The sequence below is a fragment of the Podarcis tiliguerta genome (genome assembly GCF_965153285.1).
Source record: "Podarcis tiliguerta genome assembly, chromosome: 13".
In the NCBI taxonomy this organism is placed as follows: domain Eukaryota; kingdom Metazoa; phylum Chordata; class Lepidosauria; order Squamata; family Lacertidae; genus Podarcis; species Podarcis tiliguerta.
In genome coordinates this window covers 39,334,893-39,347,520 of record NC_139546.1, presented here as the reverse complement: position 1 = coordinate 39,347,520, position 12,628 = coordinate 39,334,893, and the positions used below count along the sequence as shown (strand labels likewise).

Below are 12,628 nucleotides of genomic sequence, written 5' to 3'. Positions count from 1 at the left end.
TATGTGTCCAACACCCCAACATGAGATTTTCAGAATGGTGACTGTGAGAATCGGCTTAAAAGAAAAAGGAAAAAAAGAAAACATTCCTTTCTAAACAGATCTTCCGGTATTATTTTACGATAAGCCATCTAGGCTTTTGGGTTTTTCCCCCCGCCATCGACCTGACTTCCCGTAAAAGTAAACTCCGTATTGATTTTAATTTTATAATCTTTTACTATTTTATGACTGTGTGCATTATCATTAACTACCTTGATGTACGTGTCTAGGTTTATAAACTTTTATCGTAGTGTGTATGTGAGTGTCAGTATGGGTGCAAACTTCCTGGTGACACAGAGCTCTCGCTCAAACAACTGACAGTTTTGATGAAACCATGCAAGAATGATCATGCCGTGATACGCCAAGGAATCCTGCTGGCCTGGCATTTTCTCCCCGACAGTGGTCAGCCTAGGTGCCTCAGGGAAACTAATGTGCAGGGCCAGAGTGGATCAGCCATGAGGTGAAGGATGAAATGATCATTTTGGGGAAGACTATCTGCTGTAAAGATGTATATGCCACCTAAGATGTTGTTTTTATTTCAAACAAACCCAGTGATCAGTGGGGTGGGACACTTTAAGGATTGGCAAAAAGCATTATCAAGATTTATCTGGCGGGGGACAACCAATAATTACCGGTAAATATAAACTTCTCACAGTTGTAAAAGAAAGAGGTGGATTCTCCCTACCAGACTTGAAATTATATTATGAGGCGTCCTGCCTTTGCTGGCTGAGGGATTGGATATTGTTGGAGAATACAGACTTACTAGATTTAGAAGGACATGATAATAAATATGGATGGCACACATATTTATGGTATGACAAAGTCAAAGTTCATAGAGGGTTCCTGAAGCACACAATAAGAAAATCAATTTATGAGGTATGGAATAGATATAAAAACTTATTAGAATGGTGTGGATCAGCCATTTAAGAGCATTTAAGACCAGGCCAATGGCACCCTCTTCTTACAGTAGGCACACAGGACATTGGAAACAGAACATTGTCAGTGGGCTATGATCCACTTTCTCACCACAATGCCTAATTGTTTACACCTCAACCTTTCCTCTAACCTAATAAGTCCCAAATGTTTTAACCTTTCGTCAAAGAGGAGTTGCCCATCCCCTTAATTACAGACTCTCCAAGTGTCCCTATTGTCCAGGGACAGTCCTGACTCGAGGGTAGATAGGATATTTTTTTCAGCCCAACTTCTATTCCCCGTTTCCAGGGTTTCTCTTCACAAGGGGGAAAACATCCTTTGCGGTAACATTTGATTGGCAAATACAGTGGTACCTTGGTTCTCAAACTTAATCTATTCTGGAAGTCCGTTCCAAAACCAAAGTGTTCTGAAACCAATGCACGCTTTCCCATAGAAAGTAATGTAAAACTAATTAATCCGTTCCATACTTTTTAAAAAAACCCTAAAACAGCAATTGAACATGAATTTTACTATCTAACGAGACCATTGATCCATAAAATGAAAGCAATAATCAATGTACTGTACTATAAAATAAATAAGACAGTATTGTAGATGATAAAAATTACATAAAAAAAATAATTCTTACCTGCACTGATGATAGTCATTGCTTGGATGGGTGGCTTTTATCCATTTCCACTATCACACAATCAATCAATCAATCAATCAGTAGCTGAACTGGGTTCCAGACAGTCCCAAAAACAAATTAATCAAAGATGCCTAAAAACAAACACAAATTAAACATCAAAAACAATAGCGCCAAACTTAATCTGTTCCGGAAGTCCATTTGACTTCCAAAATGTTCAAAAACCAAGGTACAGCTTCTAACTGGTACAGATGCCTCGGAAACGATAGCCAACAGCCACATAGGATGTTCGGCTTCCAAAAAATGTTCAAAAACTGGAACACTTGCTTCCGGGTTTTCGGAGTTTGAGAACCAAAGCGTTTGAAAACCAAGGCATTTGAGAACCAAGGTACCACTGTAAAACGTTGAACTTGCTTTTCTTTTCTTTTCTGGTTTGGTTGTTTATCCTGGTATTCTTGCACACACACACACACCTTTTTTGGCAAATAAAAAATCCCCTGCTGTACAGTCTCTGTCCTGATCAGCTTTGGCACGCACAGCAAGGCTGTTGTTGAAAGTTTGCTATCCAGTTCCACCACTAGCGCCAAACCGGGCTGTAACAGTGTGTCTGAGCTTTCTTACTTAAATTACACAGCATTCTTCTTAATTGGGCAGGACTGACCTTTCGGGACCTGGTGAGTGAAGCGTGTAGAGGTTTGGCCTAAGTACATTTTTTAGTCCTTCCAATGCATAATACTCCCAAACCAGTTTTGATAATGAATAATGATTTAACTAATCATTTACATTTTAACTAATTCATAGATCAAGCAATTACAGTACCATATCCAGATGCTCTTTGGAGATGCTGAAGGACAAAATATGCAGTGATCAAAAGCTGTCCATTTCAGCTGTACTTGGAAGTCAGTTCCCTGGAACATAGTGGGTCTCCCTTTTAAGTAAATAGGCTCAGGCGGCACAGCTTAAGACAATTCATTGAAACCGCTAAAGGTTCCAGCCACATTTGAGTTTATTTTTCTGTTATGTTTTCCAAAAAATAAAAATTTAAAATAAATCTATTTTTATTATTGGATCAGCTTCGACCGGTGTCAGAAGAAGCACTCTGGATACTCGGGGATGGGATGGCTCAGAAGAAGAAATTGCATAGGTCCCAAAATTGTTTTCTGTTAATTTAAAACAAGGTGTGTTTTTTTAAAAAATAACACTTAATTCTGAGACCCCAATATTATAATAACTATGTAAACTGGGCCCACACTTTAAAATCCCTGGGGTTGGGGGGGGGCTGAATTCCACCCCTGTATGGTTCTTTCCTAAATAAAACGAACCCATGCTTTCAGTTCCTCCGAACTCTTCATAATTCATCTTTTCCTATGTCGCTGTCTTTTTCTCTCTCGCTTTACTGACCTGCTGTTTTGTAATCATTTAATGCACCGGATTTTTAACTTGGCTGCTTTTCATGTTTGGATTGGCTCTGGAAAATCCTTGAAGACAGAAATATTTGGATGGAGTTGAATGAAATCATAGGGTCTGCAGCTTCCTCTCTCTGATCTTCCCACCCTAGCCCAAAAATCAAAAAATGTAACCGCGGCCAAAAAATGTAACCGCGGCCCCTTTAAGTCTAACGAGCTGACTTTTGGCCCGGGGGCAAGTGGACGGCCATTCATCGGTACCCCCAGGAGAAGGGGGCGGAGAGAGGCATGCGGCCCGCGGGCCGTGCCCTCTAGCCTGCCCCTTGATCTGCCCGCGCCCAGTTACCCCCGCGGACCAGCGGACAAGTGCCAAGTTTCGTGGAGGGGGGGGGGGAGAAAAGGGAGAGGAGATTAGATTCCTTGTTCCGGGAACGGAGGCATGTGTGATCTCAGCCTCCTGGAATCCGCGAGTCGCCTGCGATCCCGGGATAGGACGAGGAAGGCGGCGCGCGCGGGGGGGGGGGGGAGGAAACCCGAGTCCTATAAGAAGCGCGCCGCGACGAAGGTGCAACAAGTGGAGGTGATCCGAGGCTCCAAAGGCACTGCTGCAAGAATGGAGGTGCTTTCAGGTAGGGGGAAATTGCCAGGAAACTTGGGAAAGGGGGGGGGGGTTGTAGAGGTAAATCTTGCCGCAAGTCCTGTAAATCCCTTCTCCCACCCCCAGCAAAAAGGAGAATGGCTCGATCGAGTTCTTGCTCTGGAAGTTTGCAAAGTTTGCAAATAGAAGTCAGAGTTCGCAGGCAGCGATGGGGGAAGAGATGCGGATAGCTACCCCCACTTAAAGGCAGCTTCGTTTGGAGACGTTATGGAAGGATCATTGCCATATTCTTTTTTAAGCTTTTATCTGCCGATCAGGCTGGTGTTGTTTATTTATATGCCCAGATAAGTTGGTTAAAAAAAAGGAGCTCTTCTTTTTATTAAAAAAATGCTTAGGGGTATTCTCATTTTGACTCAAGGAAAAAACCACCATTTCAAGTCGGGGAAATAAATACAGTAAATGGACAAAAGTACAAAGATTCGCAAAATGTTTCAGGTTATGCGTACCCCTGCGTACCCCCAGGGGAAAAAACCACTGGCGAAAAGGAAATGGGGAATCCCCAGTTGGGATGAGGGAAGCAATTCTGCAGGAGCTCCTAGGAGCAGGAGTGGGTAGGAAAAATTGACTGCCCCCTCCTGATTATTATTATTTAATTGCCTGGAGCTTTATTATTATTACAACCTAACTTCAGCTATCCTCTTGTGAAGCAGGCTTTTCCCTTGTTTTCAAAGGCAGGTCTTCTGTGCCTTTTAACAGCTGTTTAACGGGCAGGGATTGAACTGGTAAATCTCTCCCGTGAGCCCATTTGAGAGAGAAAATGAACTACTACCTGTCTCACAGGTTTTAAATGCGGAAGAAACCTGCCTGAAAAGCAGTTAATCTAATGTAGTTAAGAATTCCGTGACTTTTTGTGTAATAAAATGAATAATCGAATGGTAGTTCTGCCTTGGCTTCAGCTGACCCAGGCTGGTAAGAGAAAGGAAGTTTTTATCGGGGAGAATCATCAGGGCCAACTTTTGTTTGAACTTGCGCAGTGTACACAAGTTCAAACATCTTGGCATCTGCATGAATGAGTCTAGAGCATCTGGATGCCATGAATAAGACAAGTCTTTGATTCAGATTTTCCCATTAGCAGTATGCTCTACAGAAGAAGCTGATGGAAAATTAACTCAGGGTAAAGGACGCCAAATCTAAACTCTGTTCTGGAATGGGGCTACTGCTGGCTTAGCCGGCAGAAGGAGCACAAATCTTTAAATGGTGTTTTTGCTGGCTTACGCCAGGTTCACAAGTCAAAATCCTGAGCTGGCTGGGTTTAGGATCTGGCCTAAGTCCTCTTTTTGGGTCCTGCCTGTGCCACACCCCTGGAAAAAAACCCCTTTCCAGGGCTTACACCAGCCAGAGACCCTAACCCCACTCAACTCAGTGGAGCAGGACCCAGCCAGCTGAGCCCAACAACATAAGCCCTGAAAAGGGGAAGGGAGAGGTTATGGGATGGGACTAGAGAGTGGGGACTTAGGCAGGATCCTGACATGGTTCCATGTGGACTAGCAACCTGGCGGTAAGTTACACCACAAAAAGGGTGGTGTTAACTTGAACACTATTTTAAAGGCTCCCCCTGCCAGGTTTAGGCTGACGCAGTGGCGTAGTGTGGGGGGTGCAGGGGGGGCCGGGCGCAACATCTGGGGTTAGGGTTAGGGGGCGCAAATCCACGAGTTAGGGGGTGCAAATTACTTGCCTTGCCCCGGGTGCTGACAACCCACGCTACGCCACTGGGCTGACGGCTGAGCAGCTGCAGTCAGTTGACCAAATCTCCCAAGTTGTGCAGACATGTTCTTGGGTGTTCATTATGGGGAAGAAGCTCATAAAACATAGTTAAGTAATACTGTACTTCAGATGTGTCTCTTATGTCAACTGTCAAAAGTTGGTTGCGGAGGGCAGGCTGCTGGGTGGTTGGGACGGGCAACCCATTTGCTCACCTCTTTCCATACCAGGTGGTAAAGGGTTAAGCTGATTCCACTCTCCACTTTCCCTTTCTAATCTTTCCTGTCCAAGCCAGAATTGTAAAACCTGAGCAATTTCCTTTTCTCCTTCCCTGCCTTCCTGGAGAGCAATGAATGAGAGATAAATCTTTGCACATATCTCCCGCTGCAGTACCTGAGGCCAAAGTTAAACATTCACTCAGAAGGAAATTTCTCTTCATCTTGGGGGACTTCTATGCCTGGCCATGGAGTGCCAGTGTGTGCTTTGCACTTAAGATGGCTGGGTGCTATTCTTGGCATTCCCCCCTTGAAGCATCACAGCTGTGGATGGCAAAGATCTCTCTTGACTTCCAAGACTGCATACAGGCCATGCTATATGTCAAACACCTGACAAAAGATTCCCTAGAATGGTAGTTTGTGAAGGGTGCTGGGAATGGTAGCTCTGCAAGGGTGGACTACAGTTCCCAGGACTCTTTGGTGCAAATAATGTGCTTTAAATGTTAGGTATGTGCACAGCCCCCAATGCCATACAGTGGTACCTCGGGTTACATACGCATCAGGTTACAGACTCTGCTAACCCAGAAATAGTACCACGGGTTAAGAACTTTGCTTCAGGATGAGAACATAAATTGTGCTCCAGCAGCAGCAGGAGGCCCCATTAGCTAAAGTGGTGCTTCAGGTTAAAAACAGTTTCAGGTTAAGAACGGACCTCCGGAACGCATTACGGTTAATACTTAATCTGAGGTACCACTGTATTGTCTAGTATTCTATTTAGCAATAGCAGCCAACCAAATATCCCCAGGAAGCCCTCAACCACAGCAGGAAAGAATTTGCCCTCCCTGTTCTTTTGTACAATCCTAGCATCTGATTATTATTATCCCTGAACACAAGAGGTTCTATTTAGTTCACAGGAGAAAGAGAGACATTGCAGAGGCTTATTTAAAAAGCTTAAAAAAGGTAAAGGTACCCCTGCCCGTACGGGCCAGTCTTGACAGACTCTAGGGTTGTGCGCCCATCTCACTCAAAGAGGCCGGGGGCCAGCGCTGTCCGAAGACACTTCCGGGTCACGTGGCCAGCGTGACATCGCTGCTCTGGAGAGCCAGAGCCGCACACGGAAACGCCGTTTACCTTCCCGCTAGTAAGCGGTCCCTATTTATCTACTTGCACCCAGGGGTGCTTTCGAACTGCTAGGTTGGCAGGCGCTGGGACCGAACAACGGGAGCGCACCCCGCCGCGGGGATTCGAACCGCCGACCTTTCGATCGGCAAGCCCTAGGTGCTGAGGCTTTAACCCACAGCGCCACCCGCGTCCCATAAACAGAGACATAGTAGAGGCTTATTTAAAAAGCTTAAGCCTCTGCAACTCTCCTCACCCAAGCAATTTTATTTTATCATTTCATCTGTTTCTTGAATCCTCCTAGGAGTTCAAAGGGACATACATAGTTCTCATCCTGCCGGTTTCACCCAGAATGGGGATTGGAACCCTGGTCTGCCAGGTCGTAGTCCAAAGCTCTAACCACTACACCACATGAGCCCCAGGCCCCCAAACTCTCCATCCTGCCCTCATAGAGAAAATGCTTCAGCCTTTTAGACATCTTAGTTTCCTTTTTCTAACTTGGAAACCCAAGACCCTGGGAAGCTGCTGCTTTGCTTAAGGCAGCAGGTAGACCTGGGTAATAATCGCTCGATACATTTTTTCCCCTTTTCAAAACTGGGGGAATCGCCCATCCTACCATTTCTTCATCCCTGTGTGTAACCTGAAACTAGCACCCAGAAAGAGCCTCATAACTAATTAAGTCTGCTGCCTCTTCCTACGCTCAGACTTTATGGCTTTGATGCCAAGTCAGCTTCTCTCTCCTTCTCTGCCCCCACATGGCTTAGCACCTAGCCTGATGAAGAGCTCTGGGGATCTCTAAAGCTTGCACACTCTTTTGGGACCAGCCCCACAATGCCAGGAATTAAAATGCATTTTAAAACTAAAAGAAATAAAAGAAATAAAAGCTATTGCCCTCCTGTGGATTGTGAAATGTCTTCTAGAAATTGGTCACACTCTCCTCTATTTCCAGGGAGCCCCTCTGTGGAGTTCCCTGATGTTCACACACATAACTCCTGGGTTGTCCTCCCCACCTCTCAGCTTCTTGCAAGATAGAAACACAGGACACTGCTTCCTTCATCTACTCTGACTGGCACCTGTCCTTCCCCCAGGTTTCAGCTTTTGCAAACCCTACCTGGAGATACCAGGATTGAACCTTTGACCTTCTGCATGCAAAGCAGATGCTCTACCCACTGAGCTACTCCGCCCTTACCCAAGACGTCTGTGATTGCTGCATGAGAGGGTGGGGAGACCAAATTGCTTGGTTGAAGAAAATCTCGTTTAATTGAGGAAATTCTTAGAAGGGTTAGAATGCTTCTGATGTGCTGTTAATAATCTGTGCATACAAATTGTCTCAGTGAGAAGGGTGGAGTGTGCCTGATAAGGACAGGCAGGAAGCCCTTGAGCTGTCTGTGATGTGTGTAGATAAGTCGATACAGATGATGTGGTTTTCCCACTCAGGGGAAAGTGATGAGGACTTTGCCTCTGGTAACCTGGGTCAGAAATCTGATATGGGAGTGCTATTTTTGTTTCAGTCTCTTCTTTGTGTATTTATATTTGTGTGTGTGTGTGTGTGTGTGTGTGTGTGTACAGTACTTAAAAATCCCTTTGCATATCACCTGTCCTTAAAGTACCCTTGCAAAGTAGGTCAGCTAAAAGCTTTCGCCCTTAGGTACAGACTCCAAAATACAAAACTGCAGGTCCATTCATACCATCAGCTGTGAAGACTGCTGGTGTGCCTAAGTGAAATGCAGTTTAATGTGAAAGCTCTTCACTCTTCAGTATATTGTTACATGTGGATCCAGAACTGGCCTCCACAGTCACTTACGGACTCACTGTTAAAACCATGTTCATGGAAGACAATCTTACTCGGCTATGAGTGATCGCCACCCACCCCACCCCATTTCCCAGCAGTGTGAGATTCCCAGGGTTCCAGACGCTTGCTCATGTTTCTTTCAGAAATTAGGCATGGCAGAGACTGTGAAGTCTTTATGATATATGGATTTATTACACATATATTCAACCTGTCCCTACATGGAGGCATTAAAGAGCATTCACATCCTGTGGGGGTCTGGCCTCCCCCTTAACGGCAGCATTGGAGTCAAAGGACAGCAAAAAGTCTGTCCTCTGTGCCTCTTAGTTCCAGCCTGTCATTCCCAGCCCCTCCTTCTTCTTGCTGCCAACCCACTCCATCATTCAAAGTGGAAACCCTAAACCTGGCTATTGCCTCTGCCCACAAGCACCCAGCAAGAAGGGGCCCCACTCTCCTTTGCCTGCAACCTTACCCTCCTTGATGGGTTTCCTTGATGGGTCATAACTGGCTTTTGTCTCCTGCTAATGGCCCATCCAGCTGGCTCTGCATAACTAAATCCAGGGGTTTCTGTGTTTGGCAAAGTTTAATCACCTTGATTAATTCTTACTTTTACGAAATCCAGGAATTATGGGGGAACCTGGCCCCCCACAAATCAATAGCAATGTTTTAAAAGGGGGATATTGCAATTAAACACAGACGCTTCTTCTTCTTCATATCTGACATGTGCATGTTCTAGAAGTTTTGCTTTGCACTTTTTTGCACATATAAATATGCTTGGCTTACTCAAGTTTTTAAAAACATTCTCTTTCTGATCTTTTGGAGGCGAACATAAAAGCCATATATTTATTATTTTGTTGGGTTTTGTTCTGTGGTTTTGAAAGCTGCCTTGAGCGCTTCCTAACCAAGGTGGCCCATAAATATTATATTTAAGACTGTTTTCAGTCTCATTCGACTCCTGCCTTCCCCACCAATTGAGTTATCCTGCTGGGCCGGCGGTGGGGGGGTGGGGTGGGCAGAGTTCCAATATGGGGAGTTGTAGTTTTTTGGATCCCAGCCAACTTCAGGCATTTCCAGTCGTGTGGAATTTTGATTCTGAACACACACACACACACACTGCCCTATCTGCCCTCTCCCAAAGTGATTTAACACGTTAGTATAGAATAGGGAGCCATTGTTTAGAGTGTTGGACTCCAAGACCTGGAGGTCCCCCCTCAGACATGAAGCTCGCTGGGTGACTTTGGGCCAGTTGCTGTCTGTTAGCCTAACCTACCTCACAGGTAGCATAAAGGGGGGTGGGGCGGCTCTGGAGGAAAATTGGGATGTGTATATGTACAGGTAATAAATAATGTGTGAGAGGTGTCATTGCTACTTCCTAGAAAACCCCAAAGGTCCCTTGGGTGCACACTGCTCGTTGCATGTCTGTTGGGGGTTACACTCTGGGGGAAACCAGTCTGCCTCTTTTGTCTTTTCCAGCCCTCTCCCTTCACAAGCATCTGCAGAGGCCCCCCTTGAGGTTTACTGTGGACTGTGAGCTTGCCCAGCGCAGCATCTTAACTTTCTGCTTGCTTCTTCTGCAGTGGACTTGCCAAGCCACCTTTCGTCATCGCCTCCATCTCACTCCCAGCAAGAAATCGCACTCGGGATCAAAAATGCATACAACCTGGCCATCAACATGCAGGATGGAGCAAAACAGCTGCTAGCAGACTATGTGAGTCCTCAGAACCTGAGAGCAATGAACATGTTCTTGGAGGCCAGGAAGGTGTGTGTGTTCAGCTAAGCACTGAAATTAATGAGCCGAAGACAGCCATGTCCTTTTACTTCAATATTGATTGATTGCTTTTATATCTCACCTTTTTCACCAACCCTGTGAGAGGTAGGTTAGCTGGCCCCAGGTCACCCCATGAGCTTGTGTAAGTCACTTTGAGATCCCTTGGTGCAAAAATGTGGCTACAATAAAGCCAGCTATGCATGGAAAGACAGCCAGCCTTTTTCCTGAATCCCAGCGCGGATTTGAAACCTGATCTCCCAGGTCCTAGTCTGACGCTCTAAACATGAGACCGCACTGGCTCTCTTCCGATCTGACTAGCTTTGGGTGCAATGCCTTGTGTGTAAAATGATACTGGTTTGCCTTAACTCTGAGCACAGGACGGGGGCTGACGCAGGTGCGGACAGCCAAGCTGCAGTAACTTGGCCCGTGATCAGAGGCATGTTGCTTTTGAATTGTCTCCTCTTCCCCCATCCCCACCTCCTTAGATCATCTCCTGGTTTCCCTGTAGCTCAGCGAGTGACCTTGGCCTAGCCTCGGAATATCTCAGCCAAACAACGTTACAAAAGGGTGTTTGTGAAGACAAAATGCGATTGTCTCATCTGCCGGTACCTTGGAGAAAGGGTGGGGTACAGAATCCAGCAACCCGAACGTCAAGGCTTAAGAGCTCTGACCGTCTTGTGTGTCTCTTCATTTCTCAGATGTCTATTCAGGACGAACCCTTCACAAATGCCGGTTTCAACCCTCCCGTCGAGCCCTTCCCAGGCCTGCCGTCGCCATCCCTTCCCCCCAGCGCCTGGCTGGACCTTAGCGACGCCGAACGCCTGCAGCAGAACGTCACGGCCTTCTCCAATTTGCCAGTGTTCCTGTCTGCCGTCAAAAGCCAACAGGAGGCGATGAACTCCGATGCTGGTGACCTGCACCACCAGCTCACGTTGTCGCGCCTGCAGTGCCTTGGTCTGTCAAGCCACCTTGCATCCATCATGGCCTCCATGGGCCTTGTACCTGCTCCGGCGACGCCGGCTGAGCCGCCGGGACTTGGCAGCTCCTTTTTCATGAAATTTTCCGGCTACCGCGTTTGCCATCTCTACCGGGATTGGGTCCTCCGTTGCGTAAAGGACCTGTCCCTCCTGGCTGACAGATACCCTGTCCCCTCGCTCTGAGGGGAAGTTATGTGGTGTCGTATGTACCATCCCAGTTGGCTTCTGTTTTTGTGTTGGTGAGGGGAAGTTAGGAGAGTAGTAAACTTTTTCTCTCTGCCCACGGGAAGGCTGAAGGAATGAAACGCCCTTCCCTTGTGAGGTAGGCTTTTCTCATGTAGCTGCCCCAGCAAAGCAACACTGAACTGCCTCCATCTTGCCTATCTCCTTCATATTCTCATTCTCGTCCTTCTTGTCTTAAAAAAATAATAATCCAGAAAATGAAATGAGAAAACATTTGCAGAGGAGCAACATTGGCTCTCCTGCCTTTTGGCAGGGCCTGAATGCCTTCGTTCATTGTGAGACGAGAGAGATGGAGCTTCCACCCCACAGCAACCATTTTGTGAGAGCTACTTTGGCCTCTCAATTTGGAAGAGGTTCTTGAGGGGAGCAGGGTATCTGGTTCCAATGTTTTCCCCTCCCTGTAACACCGAACACTAAGAAACATGATGCTCAAAGGCAGTGGAAAGCCAGTATAGCCTATGTGCCTTTTCTTATCCTCTGTGTGGCGCATTTAGAAATTCAACAGGTAAAGAAAGCCTGTAGGCCCTGTAGATGGCTAATGGGAGAAGCATGAACCTACCGCAGTTACTCCCATCACAGTTGTTAAAGGTGCAGAGTGGAGGTGGGGAAAGGTGGAGATGGAGTCTTTATGAGTAAGGCTTTTTGTGGCATTATTCCCTTTCAATCTGAACACCTTTCTACTGGGCGGTGAGACACATTGAGAGAGGCTGTGTGTAGTTCAAATCCCTTACTCAGGCCCTAACCTACCTTACAGGGTAATTGTGAGGGTGAAATGAGGAGGGGCAGAGCCCTGTAGGCCACCTTGAGCTCCTTGGAGGCTGTAAATGTAATAATGATTATTTTTTTCCCCATTGGTTCCTCAGTGCCGAGTTAGTTCTCTCAAAGAATTATCTTGAGGGAGAAACCATTACCTATTTCATGGTATCTTGTTAACCCTTAATAGCCCTTCTGACCCCACCCATTTCTCCAGTTATGGGGAGGAAGAATGTGCAAAGAATGTGTTTTGAGAAAGCTGTTCTCTTCAGGGCTTTTGTTCCTGTCCTAGAGACTTTAGTTTCTACTGTATGTGTTATTTTTATATTAATTATATATGTGGATATATTTATATAGCTGCAGCCTAATTATGTGAATATTGTTAAATTAAACTATTTTTAGTAGGAA

The 12,628-nt window shown here is 46.0% G+C and overlaps 3 protein-coding genes across 7 annotated transcripts in view; 1 reads left to right on the top strand and 2 right to left on the bottom strand.

Annotated features, from left to right (window-relative positions):
- The window catches only part of BCL7C (BAF chromatin remodeling complex subunit BCL7C), a 22,959-nt gene extending 19,467 nt beyond the window's left edge, over positions 1-3,492 (bottom strand). For 2 of the 4 annotated variants that reach the window (XM_083409950.1, XM_083409951.1), the window contains exons 1-2: positions 2,993-3,492; positions 1,595-1,725 (exon numbers count right to left, since the gene is read on the bottom strand). The gene's annotated coding sequence lies outside the window, so the exon portion shown is untranslated. Of the gene's footprint in view, positions 1-1,594; positions 1,726-2,992 lie in introns of those variants that run through there. The other 2 variants (XM_083409949.1, XM_083409952.1) reach the window with 1 other exon arrangement.
- The window catches only part of LOC310662829 (pyrin domain-containing protein 1-like), a 742,864-nt gene that overhangs the window by 241,865 nt on the left and 488,371 nt on the right, over positions 1-12,628 (bottom strand). The gene's annotated exons all lie outside the window — the stretch shown is intronic.
- Positions 3,437-12,628, top strand: LOC310662806 (cardiotrophin-2-like; the record flags this gene model as incomplete). 2 transcript variants are annotated; one of them, XM_083409948.1, is made up of 3 exons in its annotated part: positions 3,437-3,626; positions 10,057-10,187; positions 10,946-12,628. In XM_083409948.1, 3 exons carry the CDS (start codon positions 3,437-3,439, stop codon positions 11,405-11,407), a joined length of 783 nt encoding a protein of 260 aa, XP_083266074.1. In that variant the 3' UTR covers positions 11,408-12,628. The 2 variants fall into 2 exon arrangements, with proteins under 2 accessions (XP_083266074.1, XP_083266073.1); XM_083409947.1 differs by having other exon boundaries at positions 10,057-10,238.